We start from the raw sequence: 22,051 nt of genomic DNA, 5'->3' as shown, positions 1-22,051 counted from the left end.
TATTTAATGACCAAAACACCAGAAGAGAGAAAAGTCTTGATACTTGCCTTCTATGTACTCTCAGGCTGTCTCAGGGTCTTTTTTCTCGTCACTTTGAAGCCTACATCATTCCTATAATTCTGCATTGTGTCAATGTCTACTGTTAAAAATGCTACATAAATAACACCGAAGCAAATTAGTGTCTAAAACGAGGATCATTAACCATATTAGCTGAATACCTGCCCCATAATCATAGCTATTATAATTAGTTTTGTAATCCTATCTGTATTTAGGTTTTATGTTACTTAGGGTAGGGACATAACCATTTTTAGATTAGATTATAATTCGGCCTACGCCAAAACAGGCAATAAAAAAATTTAGAAAAATATAAGAAAGAAACCACAAACCCAACAAAAAAAAAAAAAAAAAAAAAACAAGAAACAAGAAACAAATCACCAAAATTATTTATATCTTTGATTTTTTATTTATTTATTTATTTTGTGAGGGACTTAATTCTTGGGGACTTTTTTTTTTTAACCTAAGCATGTTTATCATGTTGCTTTACGTTATCTTTAAGCATGTAACAAATATGCTCGAAACGAAGTTATTGGTAAGAGTAATATTATTATTATTGGCATTATTTAAAAAAAATATAAGGAACATGATTTTCAAAAAATGAGCCATATCAGGAACACGTCTTTACACTTCATAGGTGATCGTTTGATACACGTATACATCTTAAATTGAAAGTATTTCACGATTCTATATTTTTTTATGTCAGAGTGGTTGGTTAAAATGAAAGAATAAAAACAACAGAGATTAAAGATCGGCACTTTGTGTATTTGACTATATTTGCAGCAGTGTAATGTGATACAATAGAAATTGAAGGTTTGGATCTTTAATGTCCTTTCTAAAACCGTGTGAATTAAATAAACTCACAGTCAGGGTGTGTCCTGGATACACTTTCAAAACCATTCAGCCTATTTAAAAAAAAAAAAAACAATCATTGTCATGCTCTAAATAATTTAAATATCGTGTTTTTTTTTTCACTTCCTGTCTTTGTAACAGCTTAACCCACCCCCTTTTTCCAGCTAACACCATCCCTCTTAGCTCATTCAAAATGATCAGTTACGACCAAACCCACACTGGTGACTCCTTAATCTGATAAAGATTTTCCATTTGTTAGTAATGAGCACTATGTGCTCAGGAGCCCAAAAGTGCATCCCTAGAAGTCCCACAACCTCATGGTCAATATAACAGAACATCAGATGGCAAATAGATGACCTGACAGGACCCTAACACTTCACCTGTGTACTGTTTATAATGCTTTATAATCCCACTGCTCTCACCCAGAAGAGAACAAGTTCCAAGGTTTCATCCTCATAACCCTTGTATGATGTTCAGGTCTGCGGGACCCATATTCATAAACATCAATAGTTTTGAAAAACTTTGCTTCCTTGTATATTTGTTGATTTTTTCCCACACATAACTTGATTAAATTTGATTTTCTTTTTTTTATTACATTTTATTAAAAAACAACAAAAAAACGAGTAGCACTTGAATTAAAAATTGTGATGTAATAAAGGTAAAGGGCAAATATTAACCATATATGCTGTTTATATTGCTTGTAATAGGGATGAAGTAAACATCTGTAGAGTATTTTAATGTAAAATTTTTGATTGTGTTGAATTAAAACCCCAAAAATGCAGCGGGTCACCAGACCCACCAACACTGGCTGAGTAACAAACATACGAACACCATATAAAGGTTAAGGTGATTTCCCTCATCACTGTAGCCTCAGGATTGCTCATTACGATTCTTTAAAGCTGCTTCGTGACAATGTCTAATGCTGTATTCGAAAAATGAACTCGATTATAATTAGTTTTGTAATCCTATCTGTATTTAGGGTTTATGTTACTTAGGGTAGGGACATAACCATTTTAAGATTACATTATAATTTGGCCTATGCCAAAACAGGTGATAAAAAAGAATTAAGAATATTATAAGAAAGAAACCACAAACCCTACAAAATAAATAAATAACACAAGAAACAAGTCACCAAAAAAAAAAAAATCAAAAATTATTTATAATTTACCAAAATTATTTATATCTTTGATTTTTTTGTGCAGGACTTAATTCTTAATTCATATATGATTCTTTGGTGCTTAGTTTTGTCTTGCCTTTTTTTTTAACCTAAGCATGTTTATCATGTTCCTTTATGTTATCTTTAAGCATGTAACAAATTTGCTCAAAACAAAGTTATTGGTAAGAGTAATATTATTAGCATTATTTATAATATATAAAGAAAGCAAACCAACACAATCCCATCATTTAGACAAATAAAACTGATCGATACAGACGTTTGACATAAACCTACACCTCAGCTGACAGAAATTTTAGTGCTCAATTGTTATTTATATGAAATAATTTTACTGACACTGATTTATGGATTTATGAGTTTTTTAGTTTTGAAGACATCAAAACAAAAAATGAGCCATATCAGGAACATGTTTTTACACTTCATAGGTGATCATATAATATACATATACGTCTTAAATTGAAAGTATTTCACGATTCTGTTTATATATTTTTTATTGTCTACTAAAAACATATGTTTTCTATATTATTAGAAGTCACTGGAGATGTAGAGTAAACACATAGAGTAAACAAATTTTAAATTGTATTATTCCTTTATACACTGTTGACTAAACAAGCTTAACATATTATGATATAATTATTTAATACATTTTTGGAGTAATAACTTTTTTGCATGCTTAATAAAGTAAAAGTGCATAGGTAACAGCTTCAATGACTCTATTAATTGTCTCTCGACTCGATTTAATAATCTCTTTTGCAATTAAATAATTATGTCTGGTAGAGTTTCTGTTCTTTGCACGATCTTTAAATAAACACAAGTTAATGAGCTGACTTTGGAATCTGCAACAACCATGTCATGCTGGAACATTTTAACAACAGAGGTTATTTTATTGTTTGGTTTTTCAACATATATTCTTTCTATGATCGACAATAAATAAACAATTAAGAAAAAACATTTATTTAATGCATGAATGAGTTTTAGATAAGATACTGTTTGATTACACAGTAGACAAACAAAAATATATTCTTTAAATCTTTTATTATACTTTTTACTGATTTTCAGTAAAATACAGAATTTTTTGCAGTAAGTATTTTATTGTGTACAATATTTCAAGTTCTGATTCAATTATTTTTAATACTTTTTCTTGATTTATCTTAATAGTGTACAGTAAATCTGTAAATGTGATTTTCTGTGTAATTATGTTTATACGCAGTTTGTTATGATAAACTGCTATGATTTTGTAGGGGGGTGATAACCTAGTGGTTAAGTTCATGTTCAGGTTCAAGTTTGCTTTATTTATATAGCACATTTAAAACAGGCAAAGGACTGACCAAAGTGTTGTACAATAAAAGAGTGTTAGCAAAAATACACAGAAAAAATTACACTAAGACAAGAGATAATGAAAGCAAAAAAGAATTCAACAATATAATAATACACACTAAAAAACTGAAACAAGCGATAATAAGAGCAATTAAAGAACAATAAGAAGAAATAAAATGAAAGGGAAAACTATGGATATGCCAAGGAAAACAGATACGTTTTTAAAAGGAACTTAAAAATGGACAGAGAGGCTGCTAATCTTAACTATATGGGCAAATCATTCCAAAACTGAGGCCCAATCACTGAAAAAGCTCAATCCCCTCTACGCTTGTCTTGAAAAGGGAACAATGAGGAGGTTCTGGTTGCCTGATCTTAGGCTCCTGGAAGGAGAGTATGGATGTAATAAATAAATATCAGCTTGGTTATGCAAGGACTTAAAGACAAATAAAAACGAATTCTGTATTCAATAGGCAACCAGTGAAGAGTCCTCAGAAGAGGGGTAATGTGGTCGCGTTTACACTTTTTTAAAAGAAATCTGGCAGCAGCATTTTTAATTGTAAACGGTTAGTTTGAGTTTTGGCGACACCACAGTATAGAGAGTTACAATAGTCTAGATTAGAGGTGATTAGAGCATGTACTGCCATCTCTAAGGTTTTGTCAGTTAAAAAGTGCTTCATTTTTGATAAAATGCCTAGCTGATAAAAACTCGATCCAGTGACAGTGGAAACTTGTTTATCAAGTTTTAAGGATTTGTCTAAGAGAACACCCAGATTCCGTACCTGCGGAGACCTAAAGACAGATAGATATCCTAAGTCAAGGTTGGTGTACTTTCTGTGGGGCCGAACACAATCACCTCGGTTTTATCTTCATTTAAAAACAGAAAGTTTTGGGCTAGCCAAGCTTTAACTTCATCTAAAAACAATTAAAGGGATATAATGGATGAGGGGTCATTTTTTTAAAAACGTAAATAGATTTGGGTATCGTATGGGTATGGTTAAGGTGTTGGATTACTGATGTTATTGATTACTTTTATTAATTATCATCTGATGTTTGTACATAGCTCATGGTTGTATGTGAGAATTAGAAATGTTAAATACTTTGTGAGGATTTGAACCTGCTCTTTACTCTGACTCTAAGGTCATGATTTATGAGTAAAGCAAAATGCATCTACTTCTTTAACAATGAGCAGAATTTGTGATTGTTGTTCTCGAGGCCAGGAAAAGATAATGAGACGATTTACCTCTGGTTACAACCTCAACCTCTATTCCTCCCACCACCCAGCACCAAAACCAACACCAGACACCTCACAAGCCATCATTTCTTGAAAGATAAAGATAATAAGGCTTAACAATATTATGTTACACCAGTACTTATAATGGCCCACAGTGCCCCACAAAAATGAACTCAAGCTGGTCAAGCAACAATACAGTTGTATCCTGGTTTAAAGGACCATTTAGGAACATGCTAAATATTTTGGACTGGTTCTATATTTCTCCCTTTGAGGTTCAAATGGAGCCTAGTTTTGTACTTTGTACTTTTTGTACCTTTTAAGTGATATGTAATATGTTAAATAATAATATGGAAGATCTTCCAACGTTGTGTACGCTAAAAAAATGTTTATACTATTTCTTCAGTTTTTCAGGGAGACGTCTGAACCTGGAAATAATTAATAAGAAGCAACTTTACATAGAGCATACAGCTTTATTGGTTCTTGTGTTCCCATTGGCCCCATTTAGAAATCCATCCTTGTCTTAAACACATTAACATTAACAGAAATAATATGACATGCTGTAATGCAGGGAAAAGAAGAGAAGAAGGAAGAGCGTTACTTGGCACTCGTGATTAAATGTTACGATTAAAGTATGCAAATTCAGAGCAAACATTCCCACATTAGAGTAGTGAGGACCCAGTGAGGGCATGCCGGCTGGATAGCACTGTATCAGTTTCAAAGTCAGGAATCACAAATATTTTAAAATGTCATGGTGTTTTTCTTCAAGCATGTATTTCCTTGTGAGCTCATTTGACTTGGAGATCTCGTTACCCAGAACTTATTACCTATTACTTATTACATTTCCTTTTACATTTTGTCTGAACACATTCCCTTTTGACTTTAACCTCCAGAGCCATTGACATGAGCATGAGGATGACACTTTTTTCATACTAAGTATTCATTCATGTTTTAGCATTACACAACTCTAACTTCATTCCTAATATATTATTGACTGTGTCCCAATACAAATAATCCACTATTTCTACTGTAAAATCATATGTAATGAATTTTCATCAGAAATTCTCCTGACACTTTATGATGTAAGACTATTAACATGTAAATATGTGAATTCCACACCCTCATTACACCCACATTACACAGCAGCAGCAGCAAAAGGATAGTGAGCAAAAGTGAATTTAAGTGGATTTAATATATATATATATATATATATATATATATATATATATATATATATATATATATATATATATACACACACACACACACACACACACACACACACACACACACACACACAACTATAAACTCTGAGTAAATAGCAGCAACAGATGAATCAAAGTAGATACTATCAGCAGAGCATTTATAAGTGAGTATGTCATCAACAGTATGTCATCAAGTCCAATACAAGCAAGCAGATATCTTAATAGCTTATTCATTGAATGGGTTCTAATACATGATAATATCCTGAAATGGTGATGAACAGGTTAAAAAAGGTACCTCCTTTACCGTTTTTAAATCTGTGCGATGTACAGGTTGTCTATTGTCCTCTTCCAAAAGCACATCAAAACGGTCCAGAAAGCATCACAGGTTTATCACTATGACAAGTTTCTTTGTTTCTCTGGCTCCTGCTATGCTGTTGTTTCCAACCCTATTATAGCTGTTAATAAGACAGCACTTTCAATAAGACAAAAAAATCTCCTTCCTCGGAGAGCAGAATCTGTTCAAGTACAAATTTGTCTACCAGGTTCTTATACTCTTCTTTCTGGCCATCACCAAAGCACCCATCCACTGCAGAGTCACCTGACACTTCTACAAGTGCCACAAGTCTGACTTTTACGGGAATTCTGTAATGTACAGACCTTCCTGAGAGTGTAAGCTTACAAATTATACCGTGTCACTGTTTGGGTTTACAGATGGCCCATAGATGTATCTGAATCTTGTCTAAAATATTCTAGAAATATTTTACATTTAATCTTGTGTAAAAATGATCTTTGTGTCTATTACAACATTTACATTTACGTTTATAAGTAAGTTATATATAGTGTCTTTAGTTACATAATGGTGTGTAAACCCAAAATGAGGATCTTTATGATAAATATAAATTAACTGACGCAAGTCTGACCTCCAATTTTTGCAGTTGGGGAAGGTGTGTTTGTTGTGTTGTGTCTCTTTCTCAGCTGAGCACAACAATTAAATGACAGAACATGTACCTGGCTTATTGTGTTCAACTTGCATTACGTCTCATGACTTTACTAGTCATGGCATTGAGACGTTAGAAATGAACCGCTCCTAATACCATGCCCATCTACGTGCTGAAACTTGTGGATTTCTTTTGCTAATTTTAATTATTTCATTTTAAATGCAATCTGAGAAAAAAATAAACCTACCTTGCTAAAAAGGAAGGGGGGATAAAAAGTCAAAGTATTTTTTGTAATAATACAAATTACTTGTCATTACAAATATGTATTCTCTATTATAACATAAAAAATGCACTCAACATTTTTTTACCCTTTTACTTTTTCTTAGTGTACGATCCAAATAAAAAAATAAAATGCCAAAAAAAAAGAAAAAAAAGAACTCACCTGCGACAAGAAGTTTTCCAACATTAAAAAAATAATAATTTTCTAAATTTATTTAATCTATATTTTTTAATTGTATATTTTCATTAATTCATTTAATTAAAAAATGTTTAGATAATTAGAGGTATTTTAACATATGTTTTTTTAAGTGTAGATAGATAGATAGATAGATAGATAGATAGATAGATAGATAGATAGATAGATAGATAGATAGATAGATAGATAGATAGATAGATAGATAGATAGATAGATAGATTACTTTTTCCAGGACTCAGGTTTCATATTAAACAGAATCTTACCTGTGATGACTCTGTAAAAGGGCGTTGCGCTGTAAGAGACCTGAAAGCTCCGCCTTCATCTCAGTTTGGGGAGATAAAATAGAGTTCATATACAGATCAGACACAGAACCCACACACAGGGAGCACACGAACACACAGACTGCTGCTGACTGCCTCATGCAGACAAAATGCGCTCATTATTTAACAAGCACACCAACGCGCCGAGGTCTCGAGGCGCGTCTAACGTATCCAGTTTATCGGTGATCGCGGGTTCGGCGGTACTTTACTGCGTCACATGCGATCAGCCGCTCAGCTCCCGGTGCCTTATTAACGGCGCACATCGGGATCACCGCCTGAAGGATCTAAAGGACACCGTTCACGATCAAGTGGTAAAGACACTACTTACAATGTCTAGGCATAACTATTTATCTGATCACATTAATCTGATCACATTAATGAATATTTATCTTCATGATTAATGATGTTAATTAATTTCCTGACACAGAAAAGATTGAATGATCTCAGTGGGAAACTGACATCCAAAAAAAGGAAGTTTGGCAACCTTACACCTAAGATTGAAGCAGCAGAGCGCGAGCTCGAGGTGAGACACGTAGATTACTATACTACTACTACTACTACTACTACTACTTATTATTATTATTATTATTATTATTATTATTATTATTATTATTATTATTATTATTATTATTATTATAGAATGCACCTAATCTTTTAATTAATAAACACTGTATTTAGTATTTATTGTATAAAGATAATTGGTCATTGCAAGAAATAAATATATTATTAATATATTATTGTTATTATTATTATTATTATTATTATTATTATTATTATTATTATTATTATTATTATTATTATTATTGTTATTATTACTGATAATAACAATAATAATAATAATAATAATAATAATAATAATAATAATTTATTATAATAATGTTTCTTAATTAACAGAATATGTGCATAATAATAATAATAATAATAATAATAATAATAATGTTTTTATTTTTTGTAAATATTCATTTATTTTTTATATATTATTTATAAATATGTATATATTATTTATTAATTATTATTATTATCATTATTATTATTATTATTATTGTTATTATTATTATAATTTTATTATTATTATTATTATTATTATTATTATTATTATTATTATTATTATTATTATTATTATTATTATATAATGCGCCTAATCTTTTAATTAAGAAACACTGTATTTAGTATTGATTGGATAAAGATAATTGGTCATTGGAAGAAATATTTATAGAAAATATAACTGTTATGTCCACTATTAAGAGTACTCAAGTGCACATCTTGTGATGTACAGGATTTGTGCAGCCAGACACAGGAACTGCTTCAGAATGAATACAGTACTCTGATGAGTTTAATCGAGCAGAATCGACAGCAGGCCTTTTTCATCCTGAATGCACAGAAGGAAACAATGAAACGACAACTCCATCAACTGTACGAGGATATACATAACTACCAGAGCAAGTCTACAAACATAGTCGAGGAAATAGAGGAGGTCAACAGAAAACAGGACAATGAGAACCCTTCCAGCCTCCTGGTAAACATTCAGTTAGCTCAATACATTTGGATCTACTATAAAAGCAACACTTCACCACAGTATTAATCATTTATTTTTACTTGCTTTCTCTGCAGGGGGAGATTAATGCGCTTGAGACCAGGTGAGACCCACAAACAGTCATTATAATTGTATTTATTGATTTATCAGATGTTCAGCTCATAAAACTGAACCTTGGGGTCTGAAATTAAAAGTAAGTGTTGTTCTCTGGCAGCCTGCACACGATGAACGAGTTTTACTCATCTGTGGACAAGAAGCTGAAAGTTGACAACACAAGACTGAAAGCTCTGGAAAACTCTATTAAAAAAATCGTGGAGAAAAACAAAGAGCTTCTGCCACGGCCATGGGAATGTAAGTGCCTTCGGATATTTTTTTATTGAATCATTATAGGGATATTAAAAATTATAAATGCTAGTTAGGGTGTAGCAAGAGTATAAGGATTTAATTAGGGAAATAATGAGGGAACAGGGGTCACGGTGTAACCAGGATTAGAAGAAAAAGCCTTTATTTGTTACATACAGTATGCATTGTGTCAAATAGCCAAGCATGTTAGGATGCTGGGGTCTGAGCACAGAGTGTTTCTGATACAGTGTTTCTGGAGCTGAGAAGGTTAAAGTTCTCTTTTTTTAAGGGCATGTTTACCTTCTGAGCCACTTGTTCATATGGCTTAGGTCTAATATTTTATTTATTTATTTATTTTTTTACCCTGACAGTCTCAGAGACCATCACATTGGATGAGAGTAAAGCGCAAGGAAATGTTCAGATCTCAGAAGACAAGACACAGATGTCACTGAGCCCTTCGAATAGTCTGAGCCTGCTGTCACCATGGAAAAGCACACAGGCATCTCAGAGCTTCAAAAATGGCTTGCATTACTGGGAGGTGGCAGTAGGAGGCTGTGAGAGCTGGGCAGTCGGAGTAGTGGAAAACAGCCGGGTTAATGGCATCCAAACTGGAAGCAATGAAAAGAATATATGGATTCTGGAGTGTGACGGTGGTGAGCTCTCAGTGATGCACAACAACGACTTCAGCACAGTAAAGGAGAACAACATCGAAACCCTCGGCGTCTTTCTGGATTGTGATAAAGGGCGACTGAAGTTCTATAATGTCAATACAGGTAGCATTCTACACTCATTTATTGCCAATTTCAAGCACGCCGTATTTCCCATGTTTCGCATGCGTGCACAGAAAGACAGTTTGGCACAACTGAAGATCTGCAACCTGGTAGAAAGAGATAACATTCAAATCTTAAGCTCTGACATGTCTGTCATCTCAGAGTCACTGAACGAGGATGCTATGGAGTTATCTTCTGAGAGCTCGAATTAGGATTTTTAAATTAAAATGTGGGTTTGCATATATTATATTTATTATAAGTCCTGTCTATTTAAATGCATTGATTTTATTACAGTGTTGTGATGAGAGGGTTAATGAAGATATGTTACATACACTCAGCTAAGCTGTATGATGTTAATTAAGATATGCTACAGTACTTACACACAGCTAAGCTGTAACAGTGCAATAAATAATTTATGATGTGAAATGTATTTACTATTAATAAATCCTTTATATTTGTACGGATCTGTTTTAAATTGTAGATGCTATATTAAATTTTTTTAATAATATCTCAAAAGATTTTGGCTCATTTTCATGTTTTCTTGGTCTTTATAGCTCTTTTTTGTTAATGGGTTTTCTATCTCAGTACCGCAAGATGTTCCCCAGGGCATGAGTACATATTTCAAATCAAATGGCACCCTAAATGTTCCTCACAATTTTATAACACTTCACATTTTATTCCATACACAACATTTGCTTTAGAAACAGTTTGTGTCATAATAATACAATCAATAAAAAATAATTTCCAAATAAGATAGATAGATAGATAGATAGATAGATAGATAGATAGATAGATAGATAGATAGATAGATAGATAGATAGATAGATAGATAGATAGATAGATAGATAGATAGATAGATAGATGAAGGAATTACTTTTTCCAGGACTCAGGTTTCATATTAAACAGAATCTTACCTGTGATGACTCTGTAGGGCGTTGCGCAGTAAGAGAAATGAAAGCTCCGCCTCCGCACTATTTAGGCTTGGGGAGACAAGATAGAGCTCATACACAGATCAGACACAGAACCCACACACAGGGAGCACACGAACACACAGACTGCTGCTGACTGCCTCATCCAGACAAAATGCGCTCATTATTTAACAAGCACACCAACGTGCCGAGGTCTCGAAGCGCGTCTAACGTATCCAGTTTATCGGTGATCGCGGGTTCGGCGGTACTTTACTGCGTCACATGCGATCAGCCGCTCAGCTCCCGGTGCCTTATTAACGGCGCACATCGGGATCACCGCCTGAAGGATCTAAAGGACACCGTTCACGATCAAGTGGTAAAAACACTATTTACAATGTCTAGGCATAACTGTTTATCTGATCACATTAATCTGATCACATTAATGAATATTTATCTTCATGATTAATGATGTTAATTAATTTCCTGACACAGAAAAGATTAAATGATCTCAGTGGGAAACTGACATCCAGAGAAAGGAAGTTTGGCAACCTTACACCTAAGATTGAAGCAGCAGAGCGCGAGCTCGAGGTGAGACACGTAGATTACTATATAATAACTATATATCTATAATTATTTATTATTATTAGCATTAATAATAATAACAATAACAATAATAATAATAATAACAATAATAATAATTATTATTGTTATTATTATTATTATTATTATTGTTATTATTATTATTATTATTATTATTTAGAATCTGTACTTTACTTCGCTATTTAAATTTATGTCAACTTTCACTTTTACTCCACTACATTTCCTAGATAAAATGTATACTTTTACTCCGTTATATTTCCACTAAGCATATTCGTTACTCGTTGCTACAAAATAAAATCATAAGAAATGTGTGCGACTGCAATAAGGGAGGTTTGGTGAATCACTGCTCCTAGAGTGTCTCTGCACGTCCGCACGCTCTACGGAGAAGCACAGGCACGCGCAGCGTGCACGCGCATTCAGGGCTGGAGGCATTTAACTATAACGGCGGCAACCAAAAGCAGTGAAATGTCACTATTCTAATTACCAGAGTTGATAGCACAAACAAAATATTAATGCAATATCAATACTAAATAAAAAATAACGTTTATTGATTTGGTCTTTGTCTTGTGAATATTTGTTTATTAATGACTGCATTCAATGGACGCACTGTTTAGAATGCACACATACATGAACTGATTTGATTCAATACTGGCATCATTACATCATGCATAAAATTTTGGTGTCCACTTTTGCCATTTAATAATACCATAACTTTTGGCTTACTATGTAGTAATATAATATATAATATAAAACTTTTCTTGTTTTAAATTCTCACTGAGGGCTAAAACCCCTAAATATGAAATCCTAGAACCTCCCCTGCTCTTATGCCTATCTAAAATCACTGAAATTTTACTTTTTACTTTTACTTCAAATACTTAAGTACATTAAATATCAGAAAATTACTTTTGATACTTAAGCACAGTAAATATCAGATACTTTAAGACTTTTACTTGAGTAATATTCTAAAAGGTGACTTTCACTTCTACCAAAGTCTATTTCTAGTACGATACTTGTGCTTTTACTCAAGTATTGCTTTCTAGTACTTTATACAACACTGGAAATCACCAAATCAAACACGCCCCTAACCCAAATAGGTGTCACCCCTGTTTTGATAGCTCCGACCCACACATAAACCCAGGCAACTTTTATGGCGGAACCTGTTGGGGCAGCTGGCCGAGAAAATATTTCTGTTTCACGCGGAAGACGTTCAGTTCTCTCCAGCGCTGGAAAGCTGATACTATATTAACACGGTTCCTGCTTCTTGCCTTATCGCAGGGGCGGTTCTAGGATTTCATCTTTAGGGGGGGCTTAGCCCTCAGTGAGAATTTAAAACAAGAAGAGTTTTATATTACATATTATATGACTACATAGCAGAGATGGGGGACTCGAGTCATATGACTTGACTCGAGTCGGACTTAAGTTCTTCTTCTTCTTCTTCTTCTTCTTCTTCTTCTTATTATTATTATTATTATTATTATTATTATTATTATTATTATTATTATTATTATTATTGTTGTTGTTGTTGTTGTTGTTGTTATAAAAATAAATAATAATAACAATAATCATCATAATAATTATAATAATACTGTGTTTACTTATTTGTAAATATTTATAGATCTTTATATAGTATTTATAAATATTTATATATTATTTATTAATAATTTTTTATCGTTATTATTATTATTATGATGATGATTATTATTATTATATAATGCATATAATCTTTTAATTAAGAAACACTGTAATTAGCATTTATTGGACAAAGATAATTGGTCATTGGAAGAAATAAATATAGAAAATATACCTGTTATGTCCACTATTAAGAGTACTCAAGTGCACATCTTGTGATGTACAGGATTTGTGCAGCCAGACACAGGAACTGCTTCAGAATGAATACAGTACTCTGATGAGTTTAATCGAGCAGAATCGGCAGCAGGCTTTTATCATCCTGAATGCACAGAAGGAAACAATGAAACGACAACTCCATCAACTGTACGAGGATATACATAACTACCAGAGCAAGTCTACAAACCTAGTCGAGGAAATAGAGGAGGTCAACAGAAAACAGGACAATGAGAACCCTTCCAGCCTCCTGGTAAACATTCAGTTAGCTCAATACGTTTGGATCTACTATAAAAGCAACACTTCACCACAGTATTAATCACTGATTTGTATTTGCTTTCTCTGCAGGGGGAGATTAATGCACTTGAGACCAGGTGAGACCCACAAACAGTCATTATAATTGTATTTATTGATTTATCAGATGTTCAGCTCATAAAACTGAACCTTGGGGTCTGAAATTAAAAGTAAGTGTTGTTCTCTGGCAGCCTGCACACAATGAACGAGTTTTACTCCTCTGTGGACAAGAAGCTGAAAGTTGACAACACAAGACTGAAAGCTCTGGAAAACTCTATTAAAAAAATCGTGGAGAAAAACAAAGAGCTTCTGCCACGGCCATGGGAATGTAAGTGCCTTCGGATATTTTTTTATTGAATCATTATAGACATATTAAAAATTATAAATGCTAGTTAGGGTGTAGCAATAGTATAAGGATTTAATTAGGGAAATACTGAGGGAACAGGGGTCACGGTGTAACCAGGATTAGAAGAAAAAGCCTTTATTTGTTACATACAGTACGCATTTTGGCAAATAGCCAAGCATGTTAGGACACTGGGGTCTGAGCACAGACTGTTTCTGATACAGTGTTTCTGGAGCTGAGAAGGTTAAAGGTCTTTTTTTTAAGGGCATGTTTACCTTCTGAGCCACTTGTTCATATGGCTTAGGTCTAATATTTTTTTTATTTATTTATTTATTTATTTATTTATTTATTTTCACCCTGACAGTCTCAGAGACCATTACATTGGATGAGAGTAAAGCGCAAGGAAATGTTCAGATCTCAGAAGACAAGACACAGATGTCACTGAGCCCTTCGAATAGTCTGAGCCTGCTGTCACCATGGAAAAGCACACGGGCATCTCAGAGCTTCAAAAATGGCTTGCATTACTGGGAGGTGGCAGTAGGAGGCTGTGAGAGTTGGGCAGTCGGAGTAGTGGAAAACAGCCGGGTAAATGGCATCCAAACTGGAAGCAATGAAAAGAATATATGGCTTCTGGAGTGTGACGGTGGCGAGCTCTCAGTGATGCACAACAACGACTTCAGCACAGTAAAGGAGAACAAAATTGAAACCCTCGGCGTCTTTGTGGATTGTGATAAAGGGCGACTGAAGTTCTATAATGTCAATACAGGTAGCATTCTACACTCATTTGTTGCCGAGTTCAAGCACGCCGTATTTCCCATGTTTCGCATGCGTGCACAGAAAGACAGTTTGGCGCAACTGCAGATCTGCAACCTGGTAGAAAGTGATAACATTCAAATCATAAGCTCTGACATGTCTGTCATCTCAGAGTCACTGAACGAGGATGCTATGGAGTTATCTTCTGAGAGCTCGAATTAGGATTTTTAAATAAAAAAGTGGGTTTGCATATATTATATTTACTGTATTATAAGTCCTGTCTATTAAAATGCATTCATTTTATTACAGTGTTGTGATGAGAGGGTTAATTTAGATATGTTACATACACACAGCTAAGCTGTGTGACGTTAATTATGACATGTTACATACACACAGCTAAGCTGTAACAGTGCAATGAATAATTCATGATGTGAAATGTATTTACTTTTAACAAATACTTTGTATTTGTACGGATCTGATTTAAACTGTAGATGCTATATTAAATTTTTTGAATAATATCTCAAAAGATTTTGGCTCATTTTCATGGTTTCTTTATAGGTCTTTTTTATGTTGATTATGAGTTTATCATCTCAGCATGCCTAACAGGTTATGTCTTTACAACTAAAAATTAATTGCACAGCAAGATGTTCCCCAGGGCATGAGCACATATTTCAAATCATGTGGCACCCTAAATGTTTCTCACATTTTTAGAACACTTCACATTTTATTCCATACACAACATTTGCTTTAGAAACAGTTTGTGTCATAATAATACAATCAATCAAAAGAATTTCCAAATAAGACAGACATAGATAGATAGATAGATAGATAGATAGATAGATAGATAGATAGATAGATAGATAGATAGATAGATAGATAGATAGATAGATAGATAGATAGATAGATAGATAGAGGAATGACTTTTTCTAGGACCCAGGTTACATATTATAGTTTTTCTCAGTTGCTTTGGAGCATTTCTCGAATCATCCTTAAGATTTTGCAAATCAGTACTGTAAGTGCATTCTCAAAACAATGTGTACAAACAGCACAATACATTGGAAAAGCCTGCTTGCAAAAGCCTGTTTTTTGCTCAAAATCCTTAGTACTTCTCTCAAAAGTAAGTATTTGTGTCAATGAACATATCATTGCCATCAAAATAACAAGTCATTCTTATCATTGTTTACGAACAAGATGACAATTTGATTTCAATATGACAATGCTTTATTTCAGTATTTCCTGATGTAAACTATGTTTTGGATTACAAGTATTGAGAATGCACAAGGCTGAATTTCTTCTAAGTGGCAACTATGTGTTTCAACAGCAGAAATTTACACATTACTGTATGTGGGATATTGATTGTAAGAGACTGGACAGGATTCACACTTTTTTAATTTTTCTTTTCTAGTGGACTGACAAAAAAATTACAATATAATGTCATTGTGATAGAAAATAAAAAGCCACAAATTAAAATTCCAAAAGGTAAACATAAGAAACACTTAGGCAGAACTGCGCATTCCGCACGATATACTGCAATCTGTCTCTACCCCCTGAAGTCCCAGTCTGTCGGGCCACAGATTTTCATCCACATCACAACAGATATCATCCCTTGCAATACAGCATGGAAAAAATCTTCTGGAATGTCTCATCCAGCCTCTGCAGGCTTCCGCTGTGATGTCCTCACATGCTGCATCCATGGCAGCCAGCAGGGTCATCTGAGTATGTGGCTGGCAATCATAGACCTTCCACCTCCATGCTAAATAGAACTCCTCAGCATCATCAGCATCCTGTTATGGGTCAGAAACCATTGCATGATGGTGTTTGAGTGACGGAAACTCACCTTATCCCAAAGTATCACATGCTTTGGTAAATCATCTCGAAATGGACCCCTCTCATTATCAGGGATGAGCGCCCTATAGAGGGTCTCTAAGAAAGTGAGGAGATGCTGTGTGTTGTATGGGCCTATAAGGGGAATATGAGATAGCACACCCTGCTCTGACATAGCAGCAGAGCCGATCCTGACCTCCCTGTTGCCCTAAGCAAAATTCTGCTAAGTGGTCCTCCTACCTGACCTGTGAGCCATGTAAACCATTAGCCACACATTCACACTTGACACCCCACTGCACCCACTACAAACCTCCCTCCTTTTAAAAAAAGTTTGCTCCATCTCTCGGTCAAAGAGTAAAACAATACAGAATTGAATGAGGTATAAACAAATCTTTATAGATAGATAGATAGATAGATAGATAGATAGATAGATAGATAGATAGATAGATAGATAGATAGATAGATAGATAGATAGATAGATAGATAGATAGATAGATAGATAGATAGATAGAACACAGCTTTGGATTTTGGAATTAAATTTGGTTCCATCTACAGTCTGGGCAATGTGCAATCACATTGACCTGGGATTATGCCCACTCCAATGTAAATCCATTGGTTTCCATATTGCATTAACGTTGTTGTAACCTTGATTGAGAGACTGTAAACATTGCCATTTAGGAGTGATATCACGTTACTTTTTGTACTGGTCCCCACACAGATGTTGCTGAACATGCGCCGTGGTTATCGAGCTCCCGTTTATGAACACTGTTGGCCTTGGGCGTTTATTCATGCGAAAGTTTACGCAATAAATTGTTGTGTGACAGACAGGCCAAGAGATGCACTTAAACGTGACATTTATGCTATCTGTGTTGGTGTGTTTTTACATTAAAGTGTGCATGTCATTTTTAAAGCAGAATACATCCAGTGTTGTAAATTTTAACCGGTTGGTGAAAAAGTATTCTAAAAATATATTCTAAAAAAAAATCTAAATAATTTCTCATAAAAAATTATGATATTATTAATGGCCCACATATTGAAAAATACAATATGCAATTCCTTTTGAAAATATACTGGGGAATTGCAATTAAATAATTGCAATTAATATATTAAAGGAAATAAATTAAATTTAATGAATTTTTTTTCTCATTATCCTCCAGTTCTAAGTTCCAGGTTGTATTGCTGCTGGCATTATTTAAATTAATCTTTATTGCAGGTGCATTCAGGCAGAATCCCCTTACTGGACAAGCCTCAAATAAAGACATTGAATTCAACATCATTAAATGGTTGCACCTCGCTGGAGACCGAGAGGGGGTTAGGAGGGAGCGATTGAAGAAACGCGAGGCACAACAGCACTCATTAGAGACATCAACACACTTCTCAAGTTACCTTTCAAGTTTCTTTAACTTTATCAATTTCTCTTTAAAGTCTCTGTACAAGTTACTCTGATTTTTTTTCTGTGATTTTTATTACTCTCAGAGTTGAACCTAACATTAATACATGTTTTAAAACATGAATTTTGGTGTAAAAAAAAATAAATAGCCTAAGACTCTAAGACTCTTTGAATGTTATTTATATTATTAATATTTCTTCTTAATGTTTTCAACTGAAATCCACTTAAATTATTAAGTACAGCTGAATAGCTGTAATTATTTATTCTTAAATGTATTCTTAAGGCCATCCTTAAAAATATTCTTGTTTGCCGTAACCCGACCGACCCTGTCAATTTAGGATATATATATATATATATATATATATATATATATATATATATATATATATATATATATTTATTTATTTATTTATTTTTTTTTTTTTTTTTTGCTAGAAGTCCGACCGACTTGCCGGTTGTAAATTTGCGTTAAGACCGAACTTTTTTTTATCCTTCAGTAAACAAAATGTTCGCGGTCACCGCTCAAAGTCATACGGGTTCGGACACCATAATACATCTAAAAAAAAATTATGAAAACAGCTCGACACCGCTTTAACTTGGCACGAAGTTCTGGAAAAACTGTGTCCAGTATCAAAATAAGGTTTGCAATGATGCGCCCGAAGGCACGGGTTGAAGACCCAGTCAGTGACATCACGATATGCTAAATACCTACGTAATCACCATCACCAAAATTGTACTTTTTTTTTACATTGAAACTTTAAAACAAAACAAAAAAGACCTACCTACCGAACCTTTTTTTTTTTTACTGTTATTGCAAACCAAAATATTTTTAAGGATGGCCTAAATGTTTACTCTTAGAGCTGTAATTATTTAAACACTTGTCTAAAGTAAATTGTTTTAAGTACATCTGTTGTTGAGTGTTTCATTTACCTTTGAGTTAATAAGACTTTTACATACTGTCAGCTGTATGTGGGGCACATATGGGCCGTTAGATTTTAACAGTACTCAACCATACTAAAATTGCATATAAGGCTCACATATGGGCCACATTAAATTGTATTATTTGGCTCATGTTTGATGGAGTTATGGCACTCCTTTGGTTCAGTTCTGACAAAGAAGAGATGTGCCATATTTGGGCCACATAAGATTACATTTGGTTCATGCTTGGTGGACCTATGGCACTGCTTTGGTTCAGTTTTGGCAAAGGAGATGTGGGCCATATCTGGCCCAAATCAGGGCAAAGGAAATTTGCTGACTGGGGAGCATATAGGGACGATCGGCTCTGCATAGCAGCACACGTAGACAACTGATATGACATAAACAACTGATAATGTACAGTAGGAAACAGCAGACACTTCATTAAATGATGTACCAAAGTATTCGCAATTTGATCACAGCAACGAGAAATGTTCTTATGATGAGCACAAATGACTAAATGATGTGGAGGTTGAACAAGAAGTTTTGAGAATTTCATTTCTGATCTGAGAAACGTTACCAAGCGACTTAAAAAAAACTGTAAACAGAATCTTACTTGTGATGACTGTGAACGGGCGTTGTGCAGTAGCTAAGAGACCTGAAAGCTCCGCCTCCGCCCTATTAAGGTTTGGGGAGACAAGATAGAGCTCATATACAGATCAGACACAGAACCCACACACAGGGAGCACACGAACACACAGACTCCTGCTGACTGCCTCATTCAGACAAAATGCGTTTATTTTTTAACAAGCACACCAACGTGCCGAGGTCTCGAGGCGCGTCTAACGAATCCAGTTTAGCGGTGACTGCGAGTTCGGCGGTACTTTACTGCGTCACGTGCGATCAGCCGCTCAGCTCCCGGTGCCTTATTAACGGCGCACATCGGGATCACCGCCTGAAGGATCTAAAGGACACCGTTCACGATCAAGTGGTAAAAACACTATTTACAATGTCTGGGCATAACTGTTTATCTGATCACATTAATCTGATCACATTAATGAATATTTATCTTCATGATTAATGATGTTAATTAATTTCCTGACACAGAAAAGATTAAATGATCTCAGTGGGAAACTGACATCCAGAGAAAGGAAGTTTGGCAACCTTACACCTAAGATTGAAGCAGCAGAGCGCGAGCTCGAGGTGAGACACGTAGATTACTATATAATAACTATATATCTATAATTATTTATTATTCTTATTATTCTTCTTATTATTATTATTATTATTATTATTATTATTATTATTATTATTATCAATAATAATAATAATAATAATAATAATGTATTTATTTATAAATATTTATTTATTAATTTATTATTTTGTTTAAATATTATTTATAAATATTTATATTATTATTATTATTATTATTATTATTATTATTATTATTATTATATAATTCACCTAATCTTTTAATTAAGAAACACTGTATTTAGCATTTATTGGATAAAGATAATTGGTCATTGGAAGAAATAAATATAGAAAATATACCTGTTATGTCCACTATTAAGAGTACTCAAGTGCACATCTTGTGATGTACAGGATTTGTGCAGCCAGACACAGGAACTGCTTCAGAATGAATACAGTACTCTGATGAGTTTAATCGAGCAGAATCGACAGCAGGCCTTTTTCATCCTGAACGCACAGAAGGAAACAATGAAACGACAACTCCATCAACTGTACGAGGATATACATAACTACCAGAGCAAGTCTACAAACATAGTCAAGGAAATAGAGGAGGTCAACAGAAAACAGGACAGTGAGAACCCTTCCAGCCTCCTGGTAAACATTCAGTTAGCTCAATACGTTTGGATCTACTATAAAAGCAACACTTCACCACAGTATTAATCACTGATTTGTATTTGCTTTCTCTGCAGGGGGAGATTAATGCGCTTGAGACCAGGTGAGACCCACAAACACTCATTATAATTGTATTTATTGATTTATCAGATGTTCAGCTCATAAAACTGAACCTTGGGGTCTGAAATTAAAAGTAAGTGTTGTTCTCTGGCAGCCTGCACACGATGAACGAGTTTTACTCCTCTGTGGACAAGAAGCTGAAAGTTGACAACACAAGACTGAAAGCTCTGGAAAACTCTATTAAAAAAATCGTGGAGAAAAACAAAGAGCTTCTGCCACGGCCATGGGAATGTAAGTGCCTTCGGATATTTTTTTATTGAATCATTATAGGGATATTAAAAATTATAAATGCTAGTTAGGGTGTAGCAAGAGTATAAGGATTTAATTAGGGAAATAATGAGGGAACAGGAATAATGGTGCAACCAGGATTAGAAGAAAAAGCCTTTATTTGTTACATACAGTATGCATTTTGTCAAATAGCCAAGCATGTTAGGATGCTGGGGTCTGAGCACAGAGTGTTTCTGATAGTGTTTCTGGAGCTGAGAAGGTTAAAGGTCTTTTTTAAGGGCATGTTTACCTACTGAGCCACTTGTTCATATGGCTTAGGTCTATTTATTTATTTATTTATTTATTTATTTATTTATTTATTTATTTATTTATTTATTTTTACCCTGGCAGTCTCAGAGACCATTACATTGGATGAGAGTAAAGTTCAAGGAAATGTTCAGATCTCAGAAGACAAGACACAGATGTCACTGAGCCCTTCGAATAGTCTGAGACTGCTGTCACCATGGAAAAGCACACGGGCATCTCAGAGCTTCAAAAATGGCTTGCATTACTGGGAGGTGGCAGTAGGAGGCTGTGAGAGTTGGGCAGTCGGAGTAGTGGAAAACAGCCGGGTAAATGGCATCCAAACTGGAAGCAATGAAAAGAATATATGGCTTCTGGAGTGTGACGGTGGCGAGCTCTCAGTGATGCACAACAACGACTTCAGCACAGTAAAGGAGAACAACATCGAAACCCTCGGCGTCTTTCTGGATTGTGATAAAGGGC

At 34.2% G+C, this 22,051-nt stretch overlaps 3 protein-coding genes across 3 annotated transcripts in view; all 3 read left to right on the top strand.

The window, feature by feature from the left end:
- The first annotated feature begins 7,607 nt into the window (after nucleotides 1–7,607).
- On the top strand, nucleotides 7,608–10,717 carry LOC113657816 (tripartite motif-containing protein 75-like). Its single transcript, XM_027169920.2, has 6 exons — nucleotides 7,608–7,874; nucleotides 7,991–8,086; nucleotides 8,840–9,079; nucleotides 9,175–9,200; nucleotides 9,312–9,448; nucleotides 9,811–10,717. The coding sequence occupies exons 1-6, from the start codon at nucleotides 7,674–7,676 to the stop codon at nucleotides 10,419–10,421; spliced, it is 1,311 nt and encodes a 436-aa protein (XP_027025721.2). The 5' UTR covers nucleotides 7,608–7,673; the 3' UTR covers nucleotides 10,422–10,717.
- A 480-nt stretch (nucleotides 10,718–11,197) lies between these two features.
- LOC113657812 (tripartite motif-containing protein 75-like) lies at nucleotides 11,198–15,467 on the top strand. The gene is made up of 6 exons (XM_027169906.2): nucleotides 11,198–11,493; nucleotides 11,610–11,705; nucleotides 13,573–13,812; nucleotides 13,908–13,933; nucleotides 14,045–14,181; nucleotides 14,561–15,467. The coding sequence occupies exons 1-6, from the start codon at nucleotides 11,293–11,295 to the stop codon at nucleotides 15,169–15,171; spliced, it is 1,311 nt and encodes a 436-aa protein (XP_027025707.2). The 5' UTR covers nucleotides 11,198–11,292; the 3' UTR covers nucleotides 15,172–15,467.
- Nucleotides 15,468–19,785: 4,318 nt separating this feature from the next.
- Nucleotides 19,786–22,051, top strand: part of LOC113657821 (tripartite motif-containing protein 75-like) — a 2,821-nt gene continuing 555 nt past the window's right edge. Inside the window, exons 1-6 of the mRNA XM_027169934.2 lie at nucleotides 19,786–20,069; nucleotides 20,186–20,281; nucleotides 20,681–20,920; nucleotides 21,016–21,041; nucleotides 21,153–21,289; nucleotides 21,677–22,051. The exon at nucleotides 21,677–22,051 is cut by the window's right edge and continues 555 nt beyond it. Of these exons, the coding sequence (XP_027025735.2) occupies nucleotides 19,869–20,069; nucleotides 20,186–20,281; nucleotides 20,681–20,920; nucleotides 21,016–21,041; nucleotides 21,153–21,289; nucleotides 21,677–22,051 (1,075 nt within the window). The 5' untranslated portion in view covers nucleotides 19,786–19,868. The remainder of the gene's footprint in view (nucleotides 20,070–20,185; nucleotides 20,282–20,680; nucleotides 20,921–21,015; nucleotides 21,042–21,152; nucleotides 21,290–21,676) is intronic.

This window comes from Tachysurus fulvidraco, chromosome 25, assembly GCF_022655615.1.
Source record: "Tachysurus fulvidraco isolate hzauxx_2018 chromosome 25, HZAU_PFXX_2.0, whole genome shotgun sequence".
NCBI lineage: Eukaryota > Metazoa > Chordata > Actinopteri > Siluriformes > Bagridae > Tachysurus > Tachysurus fulvidraco.
The sequence above is the reverse complement of the archived record's forward strand: the minus strand, read 5'-3'. Positions and strand labels throughout refer to the sequence as shown.